At 43.9% G+C, this 23,642-nt stretch overlaps 2 protein-coding genes across 2 annotated transcripts; both read right to left on the bottom strand.

The window, feature by feature from the left end:
• Positions 1–412: 412 nt before the first annotated feature.
• On the bottom strand, positions 413–15,082 carry ehd3 (EH-domain containing 3). Its single transcript, XM_070987313.1, has 8 exons — positions 13,806–15,082; positions 10,648–10,824; positions 9,756–9,853; positions 5,309–5,450; positions 5,007–5,106; positions 4,462–4,632; positions 3,056–3,220; positions 413–2,953 (listed from the first exon to the last, which is right to left on the bottom strand). The coding sequence occupies exons 1-8, from the start codon at positions 14,030–14,032 to the stop codon at positions 2,426–2,428; spliced, it is 1,608 nt and encodes a 535-aa protein (XP_070843414.1). The 5' UTR covers positions 14,033–15,082; the 3' UTR covers positions 413–2,425.
• Positions 15,083–17,304: 2,222 nt separating this feature from the next.
• il20ra (interleukin 20 receptor, alpha) lies at positions 17,305–22,577 on the bottom strand. The gene is made up of 7 exons (XM_070987585.1): positions 22,369–22,577; positions 21,356–21,479; positions 20,719–20,924; positions 20,378–20,553; positions 20,110–20,254; positions 19,709–19,845; positions 17,305–18,564 (listed from the first exon to the last, which is right to left on the bottom strand). Exons 1-7 carry the CDS (start codon positions 22,415–22,417, stop codon positions 17,338–17,340), a joined length of 2,064 nt encoding a protein of 687 aa, XP_070843686.1. The 5' UTR covers positions 22,418–22,577; the 3' UTR covers positions 17,305–17,337.
• Positions 22,578–23,642: the final 1,065 nt, after the last annotated feature.

The following is a 23,642-nucleotide window of genomic DNA, read 5'->3' as shown; positions in this document are numbered from 1 at the left end:
TTTACTGAAATTAAAATCCACTCTCTTTACATTACTGATACCACTATAGTTATCCAATATCAGTCTCATGATTTGCACATTAGTGAAATGATTGTTCAGGCTCCAATGTGAGTTTATTCTAATTTCACTGAAATCATTTATAATCGAATGCTCTAATATTTCCCTCATTATTGAGTTTGAGGCAGTTTTCATCATATTAGAGTGGAAAACTCTCAAAATAGGCTTAACTGTTTGCAGAAAGATTCTTATTCTCACAGCAGAATCAAGGAAAATCTACTTTATCCTGAGCATATGTATCATATGTGTCACAGCTGGCCTGGATAATGTCAGCTTTATGTATATACAAATGCATGTTTTGTGTTTCATCTGAAAAACAGCCAAGAACCAAACAAAACAGGGCAAAAAAAAAAGGTTGAGTAAATGAATTTTTATTACACATTTGGACTGTTTATGTTGACAGAAAAGCAGTGGAGTACAGATTTTGCAATGCATCTTAAAACAGCAAAGAACCATAACGCCAGTGTTTCCACTCTCCCAGCACACAGGACTTCATGTTGCAGTCTGTCAGGAAAGCAGCTGTAGATCGTTGCTTTGCAGAGTCCACATTCGACAAGCATCCTTCATGCGTTCGTTCTGTTGGCTCGCCTATGCATGAAATATGAGCTTGTGATGCACGAAGCGCCCGAGATGGAGGTGGAAGATTTCCCAATCTGTGTTCATGGAATGCGATCAGTCTTATTATGTACAGTAGATTCACAGTAACAGCACAGCGACACACGGAGGAGGAGCACAAAAGGGCCATAAACTGGGAATATTTCTGCCAATTCTGTGGCTCAAACTGGGTGAATATCGTCCCGCTCACAAGACATGGGAGCCCAAATTTAGTTATTTTAGTGTTTCATCTTACAAGCAGCAACTCTCCCTGTTAAACCACAAGCATGGTCCTGACGTGAAGTATTTATACACGTGCATGCTGGCATATAGCAAATCAGAAACACTGCAAAGGAGGATTACATTTATTACATGTATATAATTTAAAGACGTGAAATGGAAAGCCAAACAGAGACGTGTGAAAAACATGTCGACTAGTGTTTCATTACCTTCACAGAAGAAGCAGCTGACAGGTTAGATTAACTCTCAGAAGGTGAACAATAACCAATTAATCACTTTTCAATGAATAACCCGCTGGAGCGCCTCAGCAGCCTGCGCGACGCTCGAGACTTACACGTATATGTTACAAATGATAACGCCGATACTTGTGGTCACGTGCACAATAGTCAGGATGTGCTCACACAGGAGCGCGAACACCTGCACATTCAACAAGTCCATACAATACATTTATACCGAGAACGTCAGCACACCTGTGTGTCCAAACAACACCCATCCCGTAGTTTCATATTAGAGTCACAGTATTTCCAAACAGGTTAATAATAATTAGAACTATGTTAAAGCCTTAGTTTCTCCTCGTTGCAGTAGGTCAATCCAGGTGCTACGCAAACGATGATGTCAAAAACTCCACCTGACACACACACACACACCCAAACATCAACATCTGCATATCACATTTGAAATTTTAAAAAGCTGATGTGGGCCATTTTCTTTTTATGGTGATTAAACTGCTCCTCTGATTACATGGAACCAGAGCTGTGCTCACTTTCTGTGTGTGTGTGTGTGTGTGTGTGTGCGTGTGTGTGCTCAAGCCACTTGCCAGGAAGTCTTTGTAGCTGTTTGCAATGTCGCCATGAAAGACAAATGCCAGAATACTCGGCCGTGCCAGGAGACGTGTTGTGGCGGTCGTGAGGAATACTGCCGTCAGTACAATAATAATAGCTCTTATTACAGGTAAAGTCTTAATGGGAATAAGCTGTTTATTCGCATTTTTAAATCCCAGGCTTCCTTCTCCCAAAAATCTCTTTTTTCTTTTCACATTGTTGCATCTCCCGCATTTTCTTGCAGTAGTTTGGATCAGCTCACATTTTTGCTGTATTCCAGTGTTTCTTGTTCAGCTGTGCTAACATCTGCCGTAACTAACAATCCCAATATCTCACCCTTGAAGAGAAAAGAGGACACTGGGCTGCAAAAGAGTTGACTTCACTCGGAGAACTCCTCAGGATCTAGTTTTTCTACCCTGGTGAAAGCCTTTGAATCAGACGCTCATTCATTAGCTTGACTTGAATGTAACTGAATATTTTGCTCTAATATTTGCCTCTTAAAGGAAGGAAAGACTGTAAGGGGGGGGGGGGGGGGACAGAATGGGATTGGGAGTTGGACAGGAGGTCTACCTTTGCTTATATATTTTTCATTTGTAGTTTTTGTGCTATAATGCTACAGGAATATTCCTATTTTAATTAGGATATTATCTGTGGGTGGAGGAGGAGGGTCTACTTACAGGTTTTGGGGGGCAGGGGATGGTGTAAGCTCATATTTACTCTGGTATTTTCCTCTTGGAAGGAGGCACCAGGTGTGCAGGCAGGTCTGACGGCAGTTCATGTCCCTCCAGCTTCACTTTTATCAGGTGATTGGCCAACGCAAACTCCTCATCATCAAGCATCCCATCCTTATCGATATCCGCCAGCTTCCAGATCTTCCCCAGCACTGTATTGGGCAGTTTTGACTTCACCATCTCCTTCTTGGCGTTGGCCCCCGTCACCTTCCCGTTGACCGGAGATAACGTGTAGAAAATCTCGTCGTAAGCCGGTTTGTCGCGCGCAACCACCCACTCGGCTTCGTCGATGCCTTCGCCGGCCCCTTCGCCGTACCCGTGGCCAAACGGGCCGTCCAAAGTGCCGTCGAACGCGCCGCCCTTCACGACTGGGTTTGGACGCTGGGTTTCTTCTTGGCGCACCAGGACCATTAAGCCAGCAATGTCATTGGCCAGCATGTCATCCACCGCCTCCAGGAGCTTGGGTTTCAGAGGCTGGAATTTGTTGAGATCTTGAGCTTGGAGTTGGTCCTGGAAGAGAAAACCCGGAGAACAAAAACAAGCACAAGTTTAGGTCTTATCTATCTAAACCTCTATCTATAAATCCACATTCCTTCGCTCTTTTCAGTTTACCTGCATCTTCTTCAGATTAGGAAAATCTCCAGGTGATATCTGATGCTCTCTCTCTATGCGTTTGTAAATATCTCCCAGGCTGCTGATCAGTTCTTTCTTCTTGTTCTCCTTCCCAAACACAGAAGGCATCTCTTTCTTCAGTGAGCTGATGATGTAGGCATGGACCTGCACAGCGAGAGGAAGAGAAGCTCATTTACAGCTACAGCAAGCCGACCTCTTTAAAGTGCCACTATTTCAGTTCTGGTTGATTCGGCCACACTTGTGGTTAGTGGTAGCACTGCTAAGAAAGTCTTGATACTAAAAGTCCCAGAGTTGCTTCTCAAGTGGCATATTTATCGATCACTGGAGGCAGGAAAGAGACTTTGAGATGCCATAACAGAAGACAATCATCACGTTTCTGTTTACCCACGCAAATATGTTTCCTCTTCAAAATGCCGGTTGACCAGCTGTTCCAGTCATTACACGTCTTCTGAATCTCGTCCAATAAATGCATGCGGCATTTCCTGTGAGCCCCTCAAGCATGAGCATGCCTTTTAAATGCAGCATGGGAATGGCGGACCCCGCCACTGAATGCAAGCTGCTATACAGAGAGGTAACTGTATACTAGAGGAACAAATGCCTTAAAAGGTGTCAAACTGGGCTTGATATGATAAAATTCTTAAAACTCCTTCAGGATTATAACTTTAAACAATGAGCTGAAGTGGTTAAACACCACGAAGGATTATCCAATCTACTATCGGTATTGGCTCTCAGCCTGCATGTTCGGCTTCTCACATCATTTTGTTTTGGAGTGTAACACAATAAGCCACAGATTGCTGAAACTCTGGGGTTTAGAGACATCAAACACTCCTTCTCATGTTACCTTTGTTGACATTTGTTTTTAATATTCAACACAAACTAAATTTGGCACAAATAATGGTAAAACCCTTATTTGTTACGTTGCTGTGGTGATATGTGAGTGTGTTTCCCCCTGTCCACCTTGTGTCCTTGATGCTCATAACACACACACACACCCCCTTTAAGCTGTCAAACAGGAAAACTTTGCTCTCTGTGAGTGTGTGCATGAGTGCATCCTCTGTCTTTCCTCGATCTACAACACCAGACGGTCGCTTCTCATACCTGACTTCCTGTCCAGGGAGGAAGCAGGAAACAATTCACTGAAGGAGGAATAGCCTGGAGAATTGGTCAGGTTTTATTGGTTCTGTGAAAGCGACAAGCTTTTTCTGTCAAGGTTAACAGCTGGACGGGGAGGGGAGAGCCATGGAGTGATGGGAAGCACAAATGGGAAACACACACACATATCCCCCCTGGAAAATAACTCTAAATCAGGTGATGTTTGGGCGAATGGGTTAAATTTCTTTCTACTGTGAGCTGCCCCATAACCATGTCTTCCACTTGCATCTTACCTTGGCGAGTCTTGCCCTCTTGATCAGATCGTTGAGTTTTCTAAGTGCGGCATTTCTCGGTAAAGACTGGATGTCCTTAAATAAGTCCTGCTCCTCTGCCTCAAACAGCTTCCTGTTGTCTGGAATCAGCAGAGGGTGGGACCAGAATGAGCCGATGTAGACCCGGATCACCTGTCAGGGGGAGGCAGACGGACAGAAAGTCAACAGTAACCAAAACGTGAGGCAACGAGTGAGCATAAGACAATACACGAGTGTCGTGTATATCAGCATGTAATGGGCCTTTAGACCAGATGAGTCAGTTTTCCCACAATCCTAGTAGCTAATTCAATAATAATTAAAATGGTGGCTAAAACCACACCAAAAAAATCCTGAGGGAGCTGTGATTCCAAGACTTTAAACTGCATTTTTATTGATTATTCAGCTTCAAAAGCACCGAGGATTTGTGGATGTGCACTTGTCAATGGCCACATGCTCAACTCAGTTTTACCAAGACAAGACGGTGGAAAGGGTCCATTGTTTTTTTTCACATTTCCTGTTTACTGTACCTCAGGGGTGTTGACTATTTTCCCCAGTGACCACATCAGGGCACCATACACTCTCATCAGCTGCTGGGTCTCTATCTGGTCAGCCTTGTTCAGCACCACCCTGGAATAGATAAATAAATCAACACGAGAGAACAGTGACAGCAAAGAGCTGCTGACAGATGACGCTGACAGACGGCAGATGACAGATGACGCTGACAGTGACATTGCACAAACATGCTATAACGCTGAGAATCATGTGCAAAGAGAACAACTGTTCATGCCTCCATTGCCTGGAATCGGTTATGTCTGTAGGTCTTCAGTACCTGATCTTGTCCTCGTGGTTCTTCAGGGCCTTTATCACCTCTGAGAACTCATCAGAGATGTCCAGTTTGTGGGCGTCAAACAGCAAAATGATCCTGTCCACTCGCTCTGCAAACCACTCCAAGACAGCCGCAAAGTCATAGCCTGAGAGGAGGAGGAAATTTAGGTTTCAGATGAGAGAGGGGACAGTTTAGATAAAAACAATGTAAGAAGAGAGATCAGTATCTTCTTTACTTCCTGTTTCTTTGCTCCATCTGCATTAAGGAGGGGCATTTTGGTGATTGAAGCATGTACCTCCTAAGCAGCGTGAGCTGAGTTTTTATGATGGCTATCTTTAATCCACGATTTGAGTCATGAAGCTCAGCTGTGATGTTGTAATATTCCCAAGAGGAAACCATTACAATGGCTTTGGGTCATAGCGAAGGCAATAAGAAGGACGCCCATATTACAACACGCTGAGAGAAAAGAATGTCTGTTTACAGATGGAGGCAGCGCTGCCAGGGTTGAACGAAGTGCCTTTTTAAAGCTAAATAATGAGGGGGGAAACCAAAGATAATGAGATTTTACTGTCTGATTTGGCTCTGAATTGTTCAACAACTTAGCATCATAAATGAACTGTTTTATAGCCTTTCATGCTATCAAAGCCTCTGAACGAATGAGTTAATGCCTCCATTGTGCATGAATAAATGAATCGGTGATTAAGGCTGTCAGCAGGAGTACATCATTGCCTCCTTTGACTTTTGTTTTATACTCAAGGACAAAACTTACCTGGAGAAATTCCACAGAGGAGGACAAAGGACAAAACGAAGGATTAGTGAGCTAAGATTTCCAACCAAAGCTGAAGAGCCGCAGGGTTAATGGTGAACGTGTTACAGCTGAGGTTATGTGAAAGCAAACCAGGTCATTTAAGGAGCAGTTCAAAGTTAATACAGTGAATGTCAGAGCTATGTTTTGAAAACTCTGCCCTAAAGTAAATCTTTGCATATGTTATCACTGAATATATCAAAGCTGACGCACACGGGTCCACCTTCTGTGCTTACAGACAGGCAGCCTGACTGCACAGACATAGATGAAGTAGAAATCCCCCTTTTTACATACTTGCTGCTATTGCTACCACGGCTGCACTGCTGCTCCTCTCACTAGAGGAGTTCAGACTGGAGGTGAATGATTTGTACACTGACGCCTCAAAGACTCCTTTACTTACAAAATGTTGTGGAGTTTTCAGTCATTCCTCACTGGGATGTGAGCAAAAGTTCAGCGTTTGTAGCAATAAGTATGTAAAACACGGAAACTGGTTTTATCTGCGTCTTCTCTGTCCACAGCTGAGAGGAGACACAGGGCAGACACGCTGCTGCTTGGCCGAAGCTTTGAAGGGTTAAGAGACGGACAGATACCTTGATTTTTTTGAATTTCAGTGGGTTATTCTTCACATAGCGCACTTTTCACATGGTGTGGGGAAAAACTGAACGCCTTTTTCATAAGCGCGCTCACGGTACGACACCTGGTCACTACGTCCCGCCTTCACACTCTGCGTGCTCTTATTGGCTGGGGGCTACACACCCCCTGCACAAAGGCTGATGCCCTGAAATGTCCTGAACACAGCAAAATAACAAAATCATACTGATCCCTTCTGTATGACTCATCTCCATTTTTGATAATCCAGAGCGTTACTCCTGAGCCAAAACATTAGCTTTGCACACAAGTTATGTGACACTGACATGAGCCTTCCTCTGGAGAGCTCGAAACACTCACTGACACACATAGATCAGTTCAGGAAACATGTCATGGACACAAATGCTGGTCAATCAGGTGGTCGAACGATCACCAAAAAACTAAGTAACTATGATTTGTCCTCATCATGAATATAAACCTCTCAGTATCTGATTAATCTGACTAAAATATCCAGTTGGCAGGCTAGCAAATCTGATTTTTTCTCCCAAACCATGTGACAATAGTCTGATGAAGAACACGTAACAGTCCATAAATTCTTCAAAGTATCGCCTCAATTAGCCTTTTTGCAGCTATTTGATACCCAGGATTATTATTATCTACAGTACCTCCATAAGGACATCTATGTAGGGAGCTATAGCCTGATAACTCCTCTTCTGTGCACGCGCACGCACACGCACGCACGCACGCACACACACACACACACACACACACACACACAAATGCAGACATTGATAAAACAACGAAACAGGGTAAAAGAAATGTAATAAAAGCAAAGAATGAGACACACAACATACAGATGTGCAAATGAAACATGAAAATATACAGATGACAGGCACTAAACAAATGAAGAGACACAAACAAAAGCTTCACCACTCACACACACTCCGTCCCCGGGGAAAACACAGCTGTGCTGACTCAGCAGAGGTTAATGTCAGCCTGTATTTTTTTTTTTTTTCATATCCAACAGACAATAGCAGGGTCACACCTCACTGTGCTGTTTATTTGCTCTGACATGTTCAGAGGACACTCTGACCAAACAAATAGGAGGCAGAACAGAGCTGACGCGGGTCTGTTTCAATCAAATTACTTCCAGTTTGAAACAGAATCTGAAGTTCAGCTGATGCTTCGCTCTGTTTTTTCTCAGGACATCGTTCTCATGACAAGCATTAATCCAAACCCAACCCTGCTATGAAGCAACGTGCTGAACTCCATGACCACAATGTGCTCCTTGTTCTTATTCAGCCTTTATGAACTTCTTAAATATGTTTACGTGATCATGCCAACGCTGAATTTCATCATATAGTCCTTGTGCAACTTTCTGGAGATGCAGAGGAAATACTGCCTGCGGCAGGGAGGAGGATGCAAAGAAATATCTGGGAAAATAACATGATCACATCATCATGAGATCATGACATTATCATGAAAAATGTGGCTAAAAATTCTAATAATCACTTTTTAATGTAGCACGTATGAATCAATAACCAAACGGGATGTTTTTCAAGCTCATCACCAAACCCAAAGTCTTCTTTGTCATACTGTGAGGTGCAATGCTAAATGTTTTGGTAACAGAGAAACAATTCATGTGGGTCTTACTTGGCATAAGAAAACAGTTAAGGGGGCAAATTTAGCACTGGCTGTTTCAACTGAGAACAAACACAAGCAGAGAATGAAGAGAAAGAAAGAGCTGGAGTGAGTGAATGTGGGCCAGACTAAATTATAGTTGTCTTTAACCATCCCAGCTCTTTGTTGATGTTAGCCGTTGGTATGGCAATGCCAGCATCTAGCTGCCGGAATGCCGGACACATATCACAGGATGAGGAAGCTGGGAAGGAGCCTTTCACTCCTAAACTGATTCAGTTCAGCACAGGATCTGTCCACCGATCTTCAGCGTCAGTGTCTGTTTGTCTCCCCAGTATGATCACAATGTCATTATGTCTTGTATATCTCAGTTTTTTTTCCACAAACACAGGCGTTAGTTAACCTGATTAATGCATCACGTGTCTCGACTGATGCTGGCGGTGCGTGTGCGTGTTGTTTTTAATCAACTGAACCACTATAGCTATGCGAGCATAAAGAATTATGTGTAACCAAAGTACAATCGAACCCATTTGGTTTGGTGCAGTTTGTTTCAGTCAAATGCAAGCAGACTCTGGCGCAGTTTGTTTGTGGCGTGAAAGCAAATGAAGGAACCACAGGATTTTCTGATAGCAGATGATGTGATTGTAGAATGATTGCAAACGTTTATCTCCAAATAAATCCATCAGATAATCATCATCGTCGCCTCCTTTACGTGCTGTTTCTGCCTGTTAGTTATTATTCATGACATGCAGTCCATTTGCAGTCTAATAATACAAATAATGCTTAGAATCAATTATTTCATCGTCAGTCACCAGGATCTGATTTTGTCATGCGAGTCCTGATGAAGCAGGATGCAAAAATTGTCCAATCAGGGAGTTAGTCTGTGTAACTTCATGTTTAAAACCAGACCTAAAACACAACAACATATCATTTTTTTCCCTTTGGTCCAGACCAAATGAAGTGGACTGCAGGCGTGAAAGCACCCTTAACTGCAACTCCTCTGAAATGTGCAGCTCTGCTTGTTGACCATAAAAGTTTAATGATGGGCAAATGCACGCTGTTTTTAAGCTTTTACGATCAGTACCAAACTGTTTAGTGTTACGAAATGTTAAATCTGAACCGTGTGCATGCATGTGTGTGTATGTGTGTGAGAGAGCACATTCAAAGCTCATCTTTTCTGTCGCTGCTTCCTGTTCTTTGAAATGAATGAAGCATAATCCTCCTGATAGCTAAAAGCTAAAATAAACACACACACACACATCCAAAGGAAACGCTGACATGGTAGTACAGAGTTCAGTGGGATGAAGGGGGCTGCAGCTGAATGGGTCCAGTGAACGGACACACACACATACACACATACGCACGCACGCACACACTCATTAACATGAACAGAGGAGGATAAAAGCATGAGCATCTTACCTCGACTGATTCTCTGCTTCTCTCCTGACAGAATCCCTGGTGTGTCAATCACACTGATGCTTTCTAGCACTGGGTTGGGCAGCTGAGCACACACAAACCTAGAACGGACACACACACGCACACACACACAAAGAGAGCAGAGGAGAGTTAAAAGAAACTGGACAGAAGTGTAAAACGCTCTAACAACAAATATCATCCCACTCCAGACTCCAGCCCGCTCCCCCCTCTCTCCTCCATCTCTGTCTCCAGCTGCATAAACACCAACAGGTTAGCAGTCGTCCTCACTGTGACCCCCCCCCCCCCAATCCCCTCTGACAGTCAGCGTCTCCTCTGTCTCCTTTCAGCAGTGGTGGGCCCTCACAGCCAGGACACCACTGCAAGAGTAAAGACTTTCTGGCACTGTTTCCTTTTCCAGAAGGATGACTCTGCAAAGATGACTGGCTGTCTCTCTCTCTCTCTCTCTCTCTCACACACACACACACACACACACACACACACACACACACACACACACACACACACAGGGCCAAACGTCCATTAGCAGAGGAAAGCCTGACCAGTGAGCAGAGGGAAATTCAATCACACAGGAATGTAGAGCTGTGGTGTGGATTCTCACCCCATCTTTCTTCTCCTCTCTTTCCCCTCTACGTTGGCACGCTTCACCTTCGTAGACCACTTTGTGTTTTCCGTACACACCGAGGAGTTAACTAACACCGAAACACCATTTTTAAAGAGTAAGAAACTAAGCTGAAATGAGTAAACCTGCTCTGGAAACTAACTGAAATGTAGCTAAACTGAAAACAAAATTTAAAAGGAAAAAAAACCCAAAAATAATCAAACATACGTATTGACAGCATCTGCCATCGAGGTGTGTGTGTGTGTGTGTGTTTACCTGTTGAGGAATGCGTTTCCAAATGCGTTCAGCTTCCTGAAAGGCTTCTTGGGGTCAACCACCAAAGCATTGCCGGGGACGATTCCCTCTGTGTCGCCGTGCATCACCGCGATGAAGGAATCTGTGGTGGGTTCAGGGCCGATCCTCATTCCAGGAAAATCCTGCTCCAACAGGTAGCTGTAGGGGAGATAGTGAGATGTGGCGTGAAACTAAACAAGCAAGAGATTAGATGTTTTTGATCGACGGTTCGCCGTGTAAGAATAAATCAAGCGAACATAAGAGGCCCTTATGACTGGACTAATCCTTCCAGAAGACGCTTCCTGAGACAATGAACAATAGAGGAGTGTGTAGGGCAGTGTGTAGCTAGCATACCGTAAGGCGACATCACTAAAAATTAAGATTCATATTTACAGTTCTTCACCCATTTCCACATCCGCTTGTGTGTCTTCTAAAAGGCCTTACAGTACATCACTGACATCCCTCCTGATGGTCAGCTGTAGGCAGCAGGACAGATGTGCTCTACCTGCAGCCACTAATGAGAAAAGAGTGCTGCAAGACCCTTTCAAAGCGATTATGCTGAAAGGAAATTGGTCTGGATGGTAAGAGCAGTAAAAAAAAACCCACCAGAAAACAGGTCTGCCTTGAATTAGAAGTTGCTGGAAAACAGATTAAGGGGAATCTGACATCATCAAGGGCTGGACGGCTGCTGAGCACGAAAGAAGTCACTGCTCCAAACTCGGCGGCATAAAGTTTGATTTCAGTTCGTTTGTTTAAGCGAGAGCAGAGATGGAGGTGTCGAAGTGGACTTGAATGACGAGCCGTGTGTTTGCAGGGGAGACGCTGAGGTAGTAGCGACGGCAGCGTCACGCTTTGAGAAGCGTGACGCTGCCATTGCAGAAGAAGCTGCAAACTGATGAAAGTGAACATGATAATGCAGAAGAAAAGCTAAATCAGTGTTCTTCAGTATCACCATCAGCTGTGAATCTCCTGACCGCGTAGAGACTAGTCAAACCGGACACAGAGGACAAATCAGTGCAAGAATTTGGTCAAGTATAGCAGCTTGTTCTGCTTACTGACGATGAAAAACAGCTGACTGAGGTCAAAGGTTAAGGGAGAGACAACCAAACATCAGCTTTATGCATGTATGATCTGGACTGGGCACATTTTTCAGGACACCTGCACTAAAACTCCCAAAGGATTCAAATTCCTGAACGTTTTTCCTTCAAATTTGCATCATGTGCAACCTCCAGCTGATCCAAACGTTTGACCTCATCTGTATCAGTTGCTACGGCAACACAGTTGACTCCGAGCTCATCTGTTTGAGGTGTGAAAGGACGAATCCTCATCTGCTAATTCGGTGACATCACACGCGTGACAAATAGAGATTTGTGTGTTTCTGGTGAGTTTCACAACACCAACAACGTGAAGGCAGACCAGAGACTCGGGCTAAAGGTTTACGGCTAAAAAGGATCATAAATTTCAATGTCGGTGTGGGATGTGTATACGTTTTAACTGCTACCAGATGTAAGGATGGCTCCCTTATACATCTCCACACACACACACACACACACACACACACACACACACACACCTTGTCAGAGGAGCTAGCAGTGCCTGGTAGAGCCATCTCTCTGTGCACGTGTCCGTGCAGTGTGAGTCCTCCCGTCTGTCTGTCTTAGATTGTGCAATGCATATGCACAAACATGTGCATCTAGCAGACTGGATGTTCATATCACGCACATACTGCGTGTGTATGCGAGTGCGATACACATACACACATCAGCTCACATCACACCAGTCGAGTCACCTTGAAGGAAAACTTGTGCTGAGGAGATGATTTGGCTCTGTGAAAGACTCAGAGTGTAAAATTTGGGACAAAAGTGGGAAAATCAATAAATTGCAGGCCTAAAATGAAGACAGCGTCACATGACTGACCTCTGAATGACCGCCACAGAAGAGAGACTGTATTACCCTCCACCAGCATTTCTTGCCTCTCCATCAATTCTCTCTTCCTTTTGGCTGCCAGACAGATATTCATTTACGCTTCATGACTTTTCTAATTCACAGAAAGCAAAAGCTCCATCCATTATCTACAACCAGCTATCCTTTGCAAGGTCACGGGAATCAGTGGTCTGAGTGTCTGTGTGTCTTTCGTTCTCTGTGCGGGTTAGTTTAATCATTATTTTAACTTCTCCTTGTGGTGTTTGGAACCTGCGCGGCGGCCACATCCAGAGGCAGAGATGCTGACCGAGGGGTTACTCAGCAGCTTGCACATTCTGCATCTTCCTGTTACAATGTCCGCGGTGTGGGGTCAGGCTGCTAAGAGTAAAGGAAAGACAGCTAGATAGAGTGTCAGAGGAAGAAGAGGAGAGAGCAGGGACGCCTGCGCTGTCCTGTCTTACAACAGGAAGTCACTAACTGCTTCCTCTCCCTGGCTTTCAAAGGCTTGCCCCGCTAATTACTGACTATGTTTGGCAAATGTGTGCATTCATGTGACTGTGTGTGTGTTAGAGGGGCAACTCGTTAGCAGTCGCCCTGCAGTTCAAGGAGGCCCAACACCCAGCTGCTAATACCTCCCGCTGTCACACATGCATCAAAACCAGACATACTCCAGGTCATGAGCGCTCACACAAGCCTCGTCCTGTAAAATAATGTTTAATTCTTCACTAAAGCAACAATTTTATTACGCTTACGGGGCTAAGTCTAATCCCTGGCAGATGAACAAACCCTGATATGAGAGGTCTCCCCGTCACCCGCAGTGCCAGGCACAGCGCTGCCTCCTCCATATGATTTAAGCTTGCATGTGTGTGTGTTATGTTGGCTGTCATATAAACTTGTTATGGGTTCAATAAAGCTCTCAGAGGTGTGGCTCCTTGCAGCTAAGCCGCGAGCGTTCATGTGCGTGTGATGGATGATCTTTCTGTCACTCTTTTCATATCGATCTTCAGGTATTTTTGATTGTTTTCCAACCCGTTGCACTGCATTTTATGCAAGTTGTGTTTATTGCATGACCATGAAAAGCTGCTTCAGGGGTGAAGCTGAGAGGGTGAAGTCAGTTTGGGTGTGTCAGCCTCTCCCCCTTTATCTTTCTGATCGCCTCTGCTTCATTCCCCTTTCCACAGCAAGCTCTTCGTGTGTGTGTGTGCTGTTTTTCTCACCGTATGAAGCTCGTCTTGCCGGTGGAGTACTGTCCCACCAGTAAGACCATGGGCTTGTTGTCAAAGTCTGCATCCTCCAGGGCCGGAGAGTGGAACTCGTGGAACTTGTAGCTCTCCTCTAGCGGCAGGAGTTTGGTCTTGTAGAGCTTCTTAAGTCCGTCGCTGACCGTCTGAAAGACTTCTGGCTCCTTCTTCCTCCTGTCGTCGGTTCCAAGCCAGCTGAACATCGTTGCTGGTTGCTTGTTGTTAAACTAGTAAAGCCTCCAATGGGTGTAACTGGTCAAAGATTCAGATGTTGACTGGCAGGTTACTGGTCAAGATTTCCTCACATAAAAAGACAGGAGGTCTAAATTAAAACTCTGTTTCAAAAAGTCAGGTGAAGATCTCTCCTAATTAAAAAAAAAAAAAAAACTTAAATCCAAACAAAAATACTGACTGACATATACACACTAAAAATAATCTATATTGTTGTTCTCTCCAAGTTGTTTTTGACTGGAAATGCTCTCCAAAAAGTCTGTTTTTGGAGGAAAAATATGCAAAAAATGTCTTGAAAATCTGAGATGTTTTCTCTCACATCAGTCTCAGGGGGAAAAAATAAAAGAAACAGCAGATAAAGTCTCTCTGTGCTGCTTCACTGACTGGGTGGTGACTGGAAGTGTTATTGACGAGAATACTGACGTTTGGCCTGATGTTATATTCAGCCCAGTGGAAAGCTATTTTAAAATTACCTCTCTGGTAATGTTTACAACTAAAACAAGATCAAATTGGTTGTGTTTTTTTTTTTTTTTTTTTTTTTTAAGCCTGAATTTAAATCTGACCCTTCAGATATACTCTCATCATCGAGTCCATAGATCCTCCCAAATCCAGGCCACTTACGCTCCTGGGCCAAAAAACACTGCATTCATTGAGTTTGTTTTTGTTTACCAATCTGTTTTTGTAAACAAACAGCGCCCAGAGAAAAGCCTAAATTATGCTGCTCGTGCACAACATCACGTTACCGCTATTTGATTTCGTCCTAGCAGAGGAATCCCAAAAATGATGCACCGAGCTGCTGTCAGAGCGCAGCCGCCGTTATTGTTCCGCCGCTCCCGCTGATCAGCCCGCAAAACAGCCCGAACCTCTCCGGGATTATTATTTCTGTCCACAATACGACGAGCCTGCTCGACTAGTGCCGCGGGTTATTTTCTGTCACGGAGCAGCGCTGAATGTAGCAGCAGCTGATGTCTGGCAGCTCAGTTTAAATGCCGAGTCGAAGGAAACCTGAGCCCACCGGAAGTGCCCAACGACTGGCAGGCAGAGCCGCCGCGGTCCCGCCCGGTGATGCGGGAGCTGAAGCCGGGCAGGGCGACGCCATGACGGATGAGGCGGGATGGAGGAGCCGCCGTGACACAGCGCGCCACCTAAAGGTATATTTATATTTAAACATTCATCTCAGTACAGCACGTATATTTCCTTTAGATTACAGCATGATGAAGTGATTATACTTTCCTCTTCTGTTGACCAAGTCCAGAAAATTAGTACTCATTAGTTCAGTGTTTCCATTTTGACCCACTTTTTACTCATAATTCACTAAAAATTAACAATAAAAGCAAAGCTATACTCAGCTGAATTTGACATTTAAAGCTGCTACTTTCTTTAAAGATTGTTTTACATACAAAACATGACTTATAAATATTATACATGTATGGATTAACCACACAATAGCATATAAAGCTTCACCTCAACCTGATACAACAGTAAAATTCTTGCTACGTAAACATTAATACGGTATTATTAACAATCTATTAATGTGTCTTATAATCACACAAGGGCCATTTTCTAAAGTACATTTCCTTTTTTAATATTTTGAGTATTTTCTTGCATGTAAAAGAATCCAACATGCAACATGAAAATACTGGCTGCCATACTCAACTGTCGACGCTGTATTTAGGCCAGGTTGGAGTGAAACTGATGTACTGTGTGTACTGTAGGTGTTGGCATGGGAGAAAAGGTGTCAGATTTTACAGAATGTCCTGGAGATGTCATGCAAGGACTCCAGGATTATTACTTTTCTTCTTACCATTATCATTATTATGATTATTATAGTGTTGATCTCTACAGCGATGGTGTTGAGTTCATGATGTTTGCAATTTGACCTGCAGATGTCGCTGTTTACCCTCTTGTTTCATCTTGAGGCAGGCGTCAAGACCAAAAGGTAATCATAGTGCAGAACAAAGGTTGGCCCAGCACATGTTTCCTGAAGTGTGTGAATATTGAAGCTGTAGATTCTTCCAGAGAATTATTTTATTTATTTCGAATAGACATTAATGTATGCAACATACAAAAAATATGACAAAAGCATCACTGACTTCCTTCCCAGAATTAAAACCATTTGAATAAAATGGATACGACTTCATGCACAGCATCATACTTGTTATCACATTGCAGAAAACCTGAGTTGTGTGATTGTGAAATTAAATGTACCTGTAGACTTTCAGACTTGATACATACTGTGGCTTTGGATGCAGAGTAGCAGGAAAAGATTTTACTGTAATTTACTGCCAGAAATTCCCAAAGTGAGACCAAAAGAAAGCACAACGCTGGTGACTGTTGTGTGGATTCAATGTATCAGCAAAGCTTTCTTCATAGAACATTATGAGTAGTTAGAAAGAGGAACATTAACAAAGGAGTGTAATGGATTTCCTCTAGTACAGAATATAACAATGAGAAATGAGATATGTAGCATTCTTCTGAATAAAACACAAGGTAATATCGACATAGTGAAGGTTAGGCAGCTTCAATATTTATAAAATCTCTAGGCTGAGCAGAAAAAGGATGAAGAGCAAAGTGCTGCAGGTCTGACTTCATCATACAGTATGAGAGCACATTAAGCACAAAGATGCCCATTTTATTCCTCTGACCACCAACATTTCCTTCATATAATATATTGAGCACCGGTGGATTAGTATTAAAAAGGATGCTGCAGTTACTGACTGAGCAAAAGAGGAATTAATTACATTATGCCCAGTTTTTCAATGATTTACTCCAACATACAAGCAAATACTGTCCTGTGGTGTGTCAGCAAGAATAGTTTTAAGTGCTTCACCTGGAACTTGGTGACACAGTTTACACTAACTCAGTGTTTAATCAGGAAGAATAACATCCCACAGGTTATGTTTAAGACAATCTCTGCCTTCATATCAAGCGTAAATAAACACAGAATACGTTGATTAATGTAGCTCACGCTAACGGACATTTTGCTCAGTGTTAAGGCAAACACTGCTCCCTGGGCAAGAGCGTTTCCTTCAGAGTTGGTCACTGTTTGATTAGTGCAATTTCTTATCAGATAAATCATAAATCATTATAATGGCAGTAAGAAAGCAGCAACATTCACAGGTGTAAAACTAACCATACTACAAGTGCTCATAATTGTAATGAGTATTTTAAATGATATTTTGTTTTTCAATCATGATGTTAAATTTAAGTGTACGTGATAAGTGCAGAAGAAGAGCCATTTTTGAAACAGTGGGGTAAACATGTTGATGAATATCATCTACTGATCCATCGAGATTACCAAGTCCCACTTGGTCAAAATATCATCAGCCTCCCACTGCCTTTCCCCACCTCTTTCCACCCCTCTCTCTGCGTTTGCCTCTTCCTCAGACGCTTCCCTGACATACACACTCTTCAATGTCAGCTCATCCTTCATCGCATTCACCTCCTCCTCCTCCTCCTCCTCCTCTCCTCCCACCCTGTTCTCCCTCCCTCTCCCTCCATGCATCAACTCATCCAAGCCCTCCTCCTTGGTGAACTCCATCGCCAACTCTGGCAACACTAGTTTCCTGGTCTCAGGATCCCAATCAATACAAGTAGTTCCCTCCTCTTCCTCTTCATCTTTCTCTACTTCATCCCCTGTTGCCAGTCTCAGAACGCCATAGTCAACTGGCAAGAAATCTGATTGGTCAGCGTGGAAGATGGACATGTCTGCGATGTTTTGAGAGGCGTAAGAAAAAAGGGGTACTCTCTCACTCCCACGCTCTACTTCCACGCCTCCATCTATCTTCCCACCTGCTCTTCCTCTCACCTTTCTGTCCATCTCTACCCCCGTTCCACTCTCCTTCTTTGTTCGTAGATTTAAAGGAATGTGGAAGAAGCCAAATTGTGGGGCTTGGTTCATAAACAAACCGGGAAACTCTTTACCCTCCTCCTCTCTCTGCAGCTCTCCTCCCTGAAAGGACAGTAATGGTGCCTGAGCTTGGATCGACGCAGCTGAGTTTACCCGTGAACATGCGTGCGCCTGTGTGAGTGTGCTCCTCTCTCTCCGAGTGTGTGTTTGTGGGCATGTGTGTGATGATGTGTGCGAGAGGTAGGGCTTTGCCTGGGGAGCGCAAACTCCAGTGAAGCATCCATCCTCAACTCTCCACCCTTCCTTCTCATTAGTGTCTCCTGATCGGCGTGTCTGCTTTTCATCTTTATTATTCCCATCGTCCCCTCCGTCATGCCTCCTCTCTCTTTCCTCCTCTTCTTCTCTGACACTGATTCTCGGGGCTGTGACAAGAAACCCATAGTCAATGGACTCATCATCCCAGGGTCCGTCAGGCTGTGGGTATGTTTCGGACCTCTGGGGGGTGTATCCTGGTGGGGGATCTGCGATGTGTTGCTGGTTGGTGCATGCAGGTTCAGATGTGCCTCCTTTGATGTCTGATGGCTTGATGACGGTGCTGAAGTTCAGATTCTCACGGGGGGATGTCAGAGGGGGCAGTTTAAAAGAAGGCCGGTTCTGGAAGTTAAAGGAATGTGGTGTTAAAGGACTGATCTTTAGCTTTTGAAACATTTTTAAAATAAACTTGATGGACTGAGATGCCATGCAATAGTCAAAAATGTATTATTTATTCATCATATACCACTAACACATCACAGAAAAAGGTCATTCCTATAATGCATCCCAGTAGCATCTAGTGGTAGATGCTCCCTGCCCGGTAAAGAGCCACAGTGGGCAAGTGTGAGGTCTGAGGTCTTTTGGGGTGTGTGGGGCACTCCTGAAGACCTTCTATGACTCTGTTGTGGCCTCTGCCTTGTTCTATGGAGTAGTCTGCTGGGGGAGCAGCATCAAAACAGCTGACAGGAAGAGGCTGGACAAACTCATCAGGAAGGCCAGCTCTGTCCTGGGATGCCCTCTGAAGCAGGTGGGGGAGAGGAGGATGACAGCCAATGACTCCCACCCCCTCCAACACACACCCACTGCACTGAGGAGCTCCATCAGTGGTAGGATGCTACATCCAAAGTGTGTGAAGGAGCGGTATCGCAGGTCATTCCTTCCTGCAGCCGTCAGACTACACAACAGAAACTGCTCCAAGTAATCGGTACAATAATATGTATAATAATCTGTGCAATAGCCTGTGAAACAATCTGTGCAATACTACCGCTACATAACAGTCTGTAAATACTATTTACAGTTTTTTCTAGGATGACGTTTTTATTCCAGCCTTTTGTATATACTTGTTGTGTTTAACTTGCATGCACTTGTTGTCTTTTTACTATTCTATCCACTTTATTGGTGCTGCTGTGAAGTTGTAATTTCCCTTCGCGGGACGAAAAAAGGAATATTGAATTGAATTGAACTGAATTGAATTGAATTGACGTGTGCAATGCAGGCTTTCCCTTAAAAAGAGCCATAGAACCCAGAGCCATCATGTTAAAGCTGTTCACGCATGCAGTTGTCACCGCAATTACAAGAAAAGAGGATGCATGTTTATTTTCATTCAACTTTTCATAGTACCAGCGGCCAGTGAAGGTTCTACACAGTGCTAATATCCTTTAGGTGAAACAGTGGATGGTAAAAGGTTCAAAAATCTAAGACTGCAAAGACAGAAATAGACAAAAAGTTGTTTAAAAAGTGTGTAGTATGTTTGTGGTTGCATTACCAGTATATATGGGGTCTTCTGTCCTGTCCCTGTCACGTAGTGATACAGAAGGTAGCCAACCACCAACAGCATACACATACACCCAGATGTAACAACAATACCCACAACCACCCTCTGCAGCTGGCCAATCACAGGGTCTGGAGGGAGACAAAAATCAAGAGCATGTCAGACGTGTGTAAAGGCACCATGTGAGCGCCGTATCAAAACTCGCTGTATAACATCTGAAATGCCCTGTTATCAAGCTACAAACAAAACTATTTTTCTTGATTGACACAAGCAATTAAAAACATCTCGGGCACAAACATAAATCTCTTGCGCGCTTCTGTACCAGGTTTAATCACATTCCTCTCTACCTGTCAAACACGGAGGGGAACAGTCACACACAAGCAATGCGGTCGTACCTGGAGGCGTGGTCATGCACTGCCATGCCGAGGGCTGACAGGGGATGGGCATGGAGTGGAATTTTGCCTTGGCGGAGAAGCAGTACTCTGTATTGTACTCCATCAGGCGGTACTTGTATGGACCGGAGACCACTAGGATGTGGCTCTACGAACATACACTCACACAGATTAGTCGGTGCTGCAGCAGAACTCCAGGTGTGCTTGATGTAAGAGCCTGTCCGTGCCAGGAGCGCGGGACAAGCTAGGACTTTCAGATATTCTCACTCACCATCTGGGCACGGCCGATGTTGTTGATGGAGAGGTTGTATGTCATCTGAGGGTAGAGTGCTGCCATCGAAACCACTGGGGTTTGGTTGTTAGGCTGATACATCATCGGTCCCTTCAAGGTGATGATGGCAGTGTTGTTGTCTATGTCCACAGAAACCAGCGGAGGGCCAAAACTAGCTGCAGAGAAAGACAAAAATACTTTCTTTTAGGTAGATTTTAAAATTTGAAGTCCAGGTTCAATTCTAGGTTACCAAAAAGTATTTTCTTAAAGATCTCCTTTTCATCCAGCCTTCGCTCTGTCTCTTACGTCACATTTTTAGGCAGATTGTCACTTTAACTTACTGTCTGACTTTGGATCGAATCTCCACGTCAGTGCCCATTTGGAGGACGTTCTCCTGCTCACAGCACGAACCCTGGCATAGTACCCCTGCTCCAGATCCCACGTCTCGTTGCTCAGATCGCACCAGCTCCGCACTATTTCTGTACACCGCCGCACCGCCCTCCAGTTCACCCGTCTTCCTTTGCTGTCCTCAACACTGTCCCCATAGCTGAGAAAGACAGGAGATGACAAGAGTAGTGGATGACTACTCTGAATTACTGCACAAGCTGGGACAACAAGAATGGAGGAAGTTCAAACTACATTCCTCTCTTGTTCAACTCCCCCTCAAGCAAGAAACTGAAGCTCGCATAGGCCGTTCTTAGATCTAGTTTCATTTTTCTTTTATTTCTGACCTCCTCTCCTCTCTCGGCTTCTTCTTTTTGTCTGTAAATTCCTTTGAAACTTGTTGAACAAAGGTGAGTTTAAATACGTCAACCTCAGCTTTAAACAGGTAAAGTCCATGGTAGTTACAGTATGACCAATGCACCACAAAGAAAAGAACTTAAATTATTTGCAACTCACAGACATTAACTTTGTTCTCAGGGACATGTTTTATTCTTTTTTTTTTGTTGTTGTTTAAACTTCAAAATCTTTACGTACATGGCGTACTGCACGGTAAAGTGTGTGTCATCTGGTGTGCCATTTCCTGGAATCCAGTGCAGCGTATTCCTCAGATTCACGGAGGAGAAGATGACATTGACGGGGCTGGGAGGAGAGGAGGCGACTGGGGGGAAAAGAATGAAAAGTTGAAATCGAGAAAGATAAGAGGCAACATTCGATAGGAACTCATGTTTGTCATTAGACTTTTTACCAGTGGCTGCTTGAATGGTTAACTTCCTCTGTGTTGTGGACCACAGAAGTACTCATTAATACCTCACATTGTTATGCTGTGAGACCACTGGCTGCTCATAAAACACAATAAAACATAACCGAAGTTTGACATTTTTTCCCATTTTAACTATTTCCACATGGGACTCACAGTGACGAAAGATATCTTCACGTTCGTAGGCTACAGACATGTAAAGGACTAAGTTAAACAAAGCCTGTCTAAATACTTACACCTGATATTCTGACACTTGATATTTACTTAATATGCATTAAGTTTTGATTATTGTGTCATGCACAGCTACGCCCATCTTACATAAGCTTGGAAAACTTGCTTGAATCATTTACAGAATGATTCAATGATTGCAATAATAAAACCTTGTGTGTTATAGACACCATAAAACCAAGTGGACAAACAGAGACGTTCTGTGCTATCATGCAGTGTTGATCACACGCACTTACAGTAATAGGCCCATCCATCCATTTTCTATGCCGACTATCCCTTTCGGGCAAGAGGCGGGGTACACCAATTAACCTAATGAGCATGATTGGACTGTGGGAGGAAGCCGGAGTGCCCGCAGAGAACCCACGCATGCACGGGAAGAACATGCAAGCTTCACGCACCGGCGGCCGGGGATCGAACCGGCGACCTTCTTGCAGTGAGGCACGCGCACTACCTGCTGCTCCACCGTGCCGCACCAGTAATAGACCCATGGTAAAGAATTAGTAAAGAAGGAGACAACAAAAACAAGTGGAGTACTCGCACTGTTAGTTTAATGCAGTCATACCTGTGAAGTACAGAGCCCCCAGGTAGAGAAACATTAACACTGTCCACATCTCTGTATGGAGAGGTCATGTTTTCACAACATCTTCAAGCTCCCGGCAGCTGATCGGCTCCTCCACCGGCCCGTCGGCTCCACAGACTCGGTCACCTGCGCGGCAGTCAGCAGTCGGATGTCTCTCCACACTGAAAGAAATCAGCTTAAACACACACACACGATCAGAGATCGGCGTGGAAAGGCGTGGATTAATAACTGTGACCGCCAATCGTAAAACGTAAACGCTCTACAGTGTCAGAGCAGGTTTCCGCGTTCGAGAAAGGAATGTGACCTCACTTGTTCGCGCAGTACACCTGTTGCAGGAGGAGGCCACGTGCACGGTGCGCGTGGACTGACCGATGAGAGAAGCACAATGCTGCAAATGTTTAACCTGCTACTACACAGTGGTGGAGGAAGTCAATAATCCGTATAATCCTTTTAAAATGTACCAAAATATTCAGTCAAAAGTTCCCTAGCGACTTCTGCTATTCCAATTTCCGCTTAAGAGCACATCACCTATCACAATATGACCTATCAAAAGTAAAGAAAATAATGATTAAGAAGCCCTCATTAAGGTTAAGGTCACTAGGTTAATTATTGATCAATCAGCAAATAAGTAGGTTAATGTATACTTGACATAGTGTTGGGTAGTTTATTGATTTATAACAACGCAACGTATTTTTATTTATTTGAATTGAATTCACTACAAATCGTTTGTATAGTTCATAGCTGGTTTAGACCTGTTCTGACATTTTGAAATGAACAGTAAGCCTGGCTAATGTCTGACTAGGGTGAGTGTAGCTGTTGCCTTCCTTGTTGTAATTCTTCTCGGACCTGTTCCAAGAAGCAGGCCATTGGGTGATCTGGATAACTATATGAGTAATCTGACACTGTTTTCTTTGTACTTGCAGCTCATGTTTCACAAATGATGGGTTCCAAGGTACACGGAAAACTACGTTCTCCACCACACCTTAATAACAAATAATTTCACTGCCCATAATGAATAACATAACACGACAAAGCTAATTAGTATACAGCACCGACAAAAGAGCATAAATGCTCATTAATACCGTCGATAGTGACATCTGGTGGACATGCGCCGCTACTGTCATTGTCTCCTTCTCACACAGCCTGTATCATAGCAAGGCTTGTAAAGGCTTTGAAATATTAATTTCATAGTACCAGTTAATTTTTTTTTCTCTTTAAATTGTTGTGACAGCTGCCATATGTATATGTAATGGCAT

Source organism: Chaetodon trifascialis, chromosome 19, assembly GCF_039877785.1.
Source record: "Chaetodon trifascialis isolate fChaTrf1 chromosome 19, fChaTrf1.hap1, whole genome shotgun sequence".
In the NCBI taxonomy this organism is placed as follows: domain Eukaryota; kingdom Metazoa; phylum Chordata; class Actinopteri; order Chaetodontiformes; family Chaetodontidae; genus Chaetodon; species Chaetodon trifascialis.
This window is presented reverse-complemented; position numbering and strand designations above follow the sequence as displayed.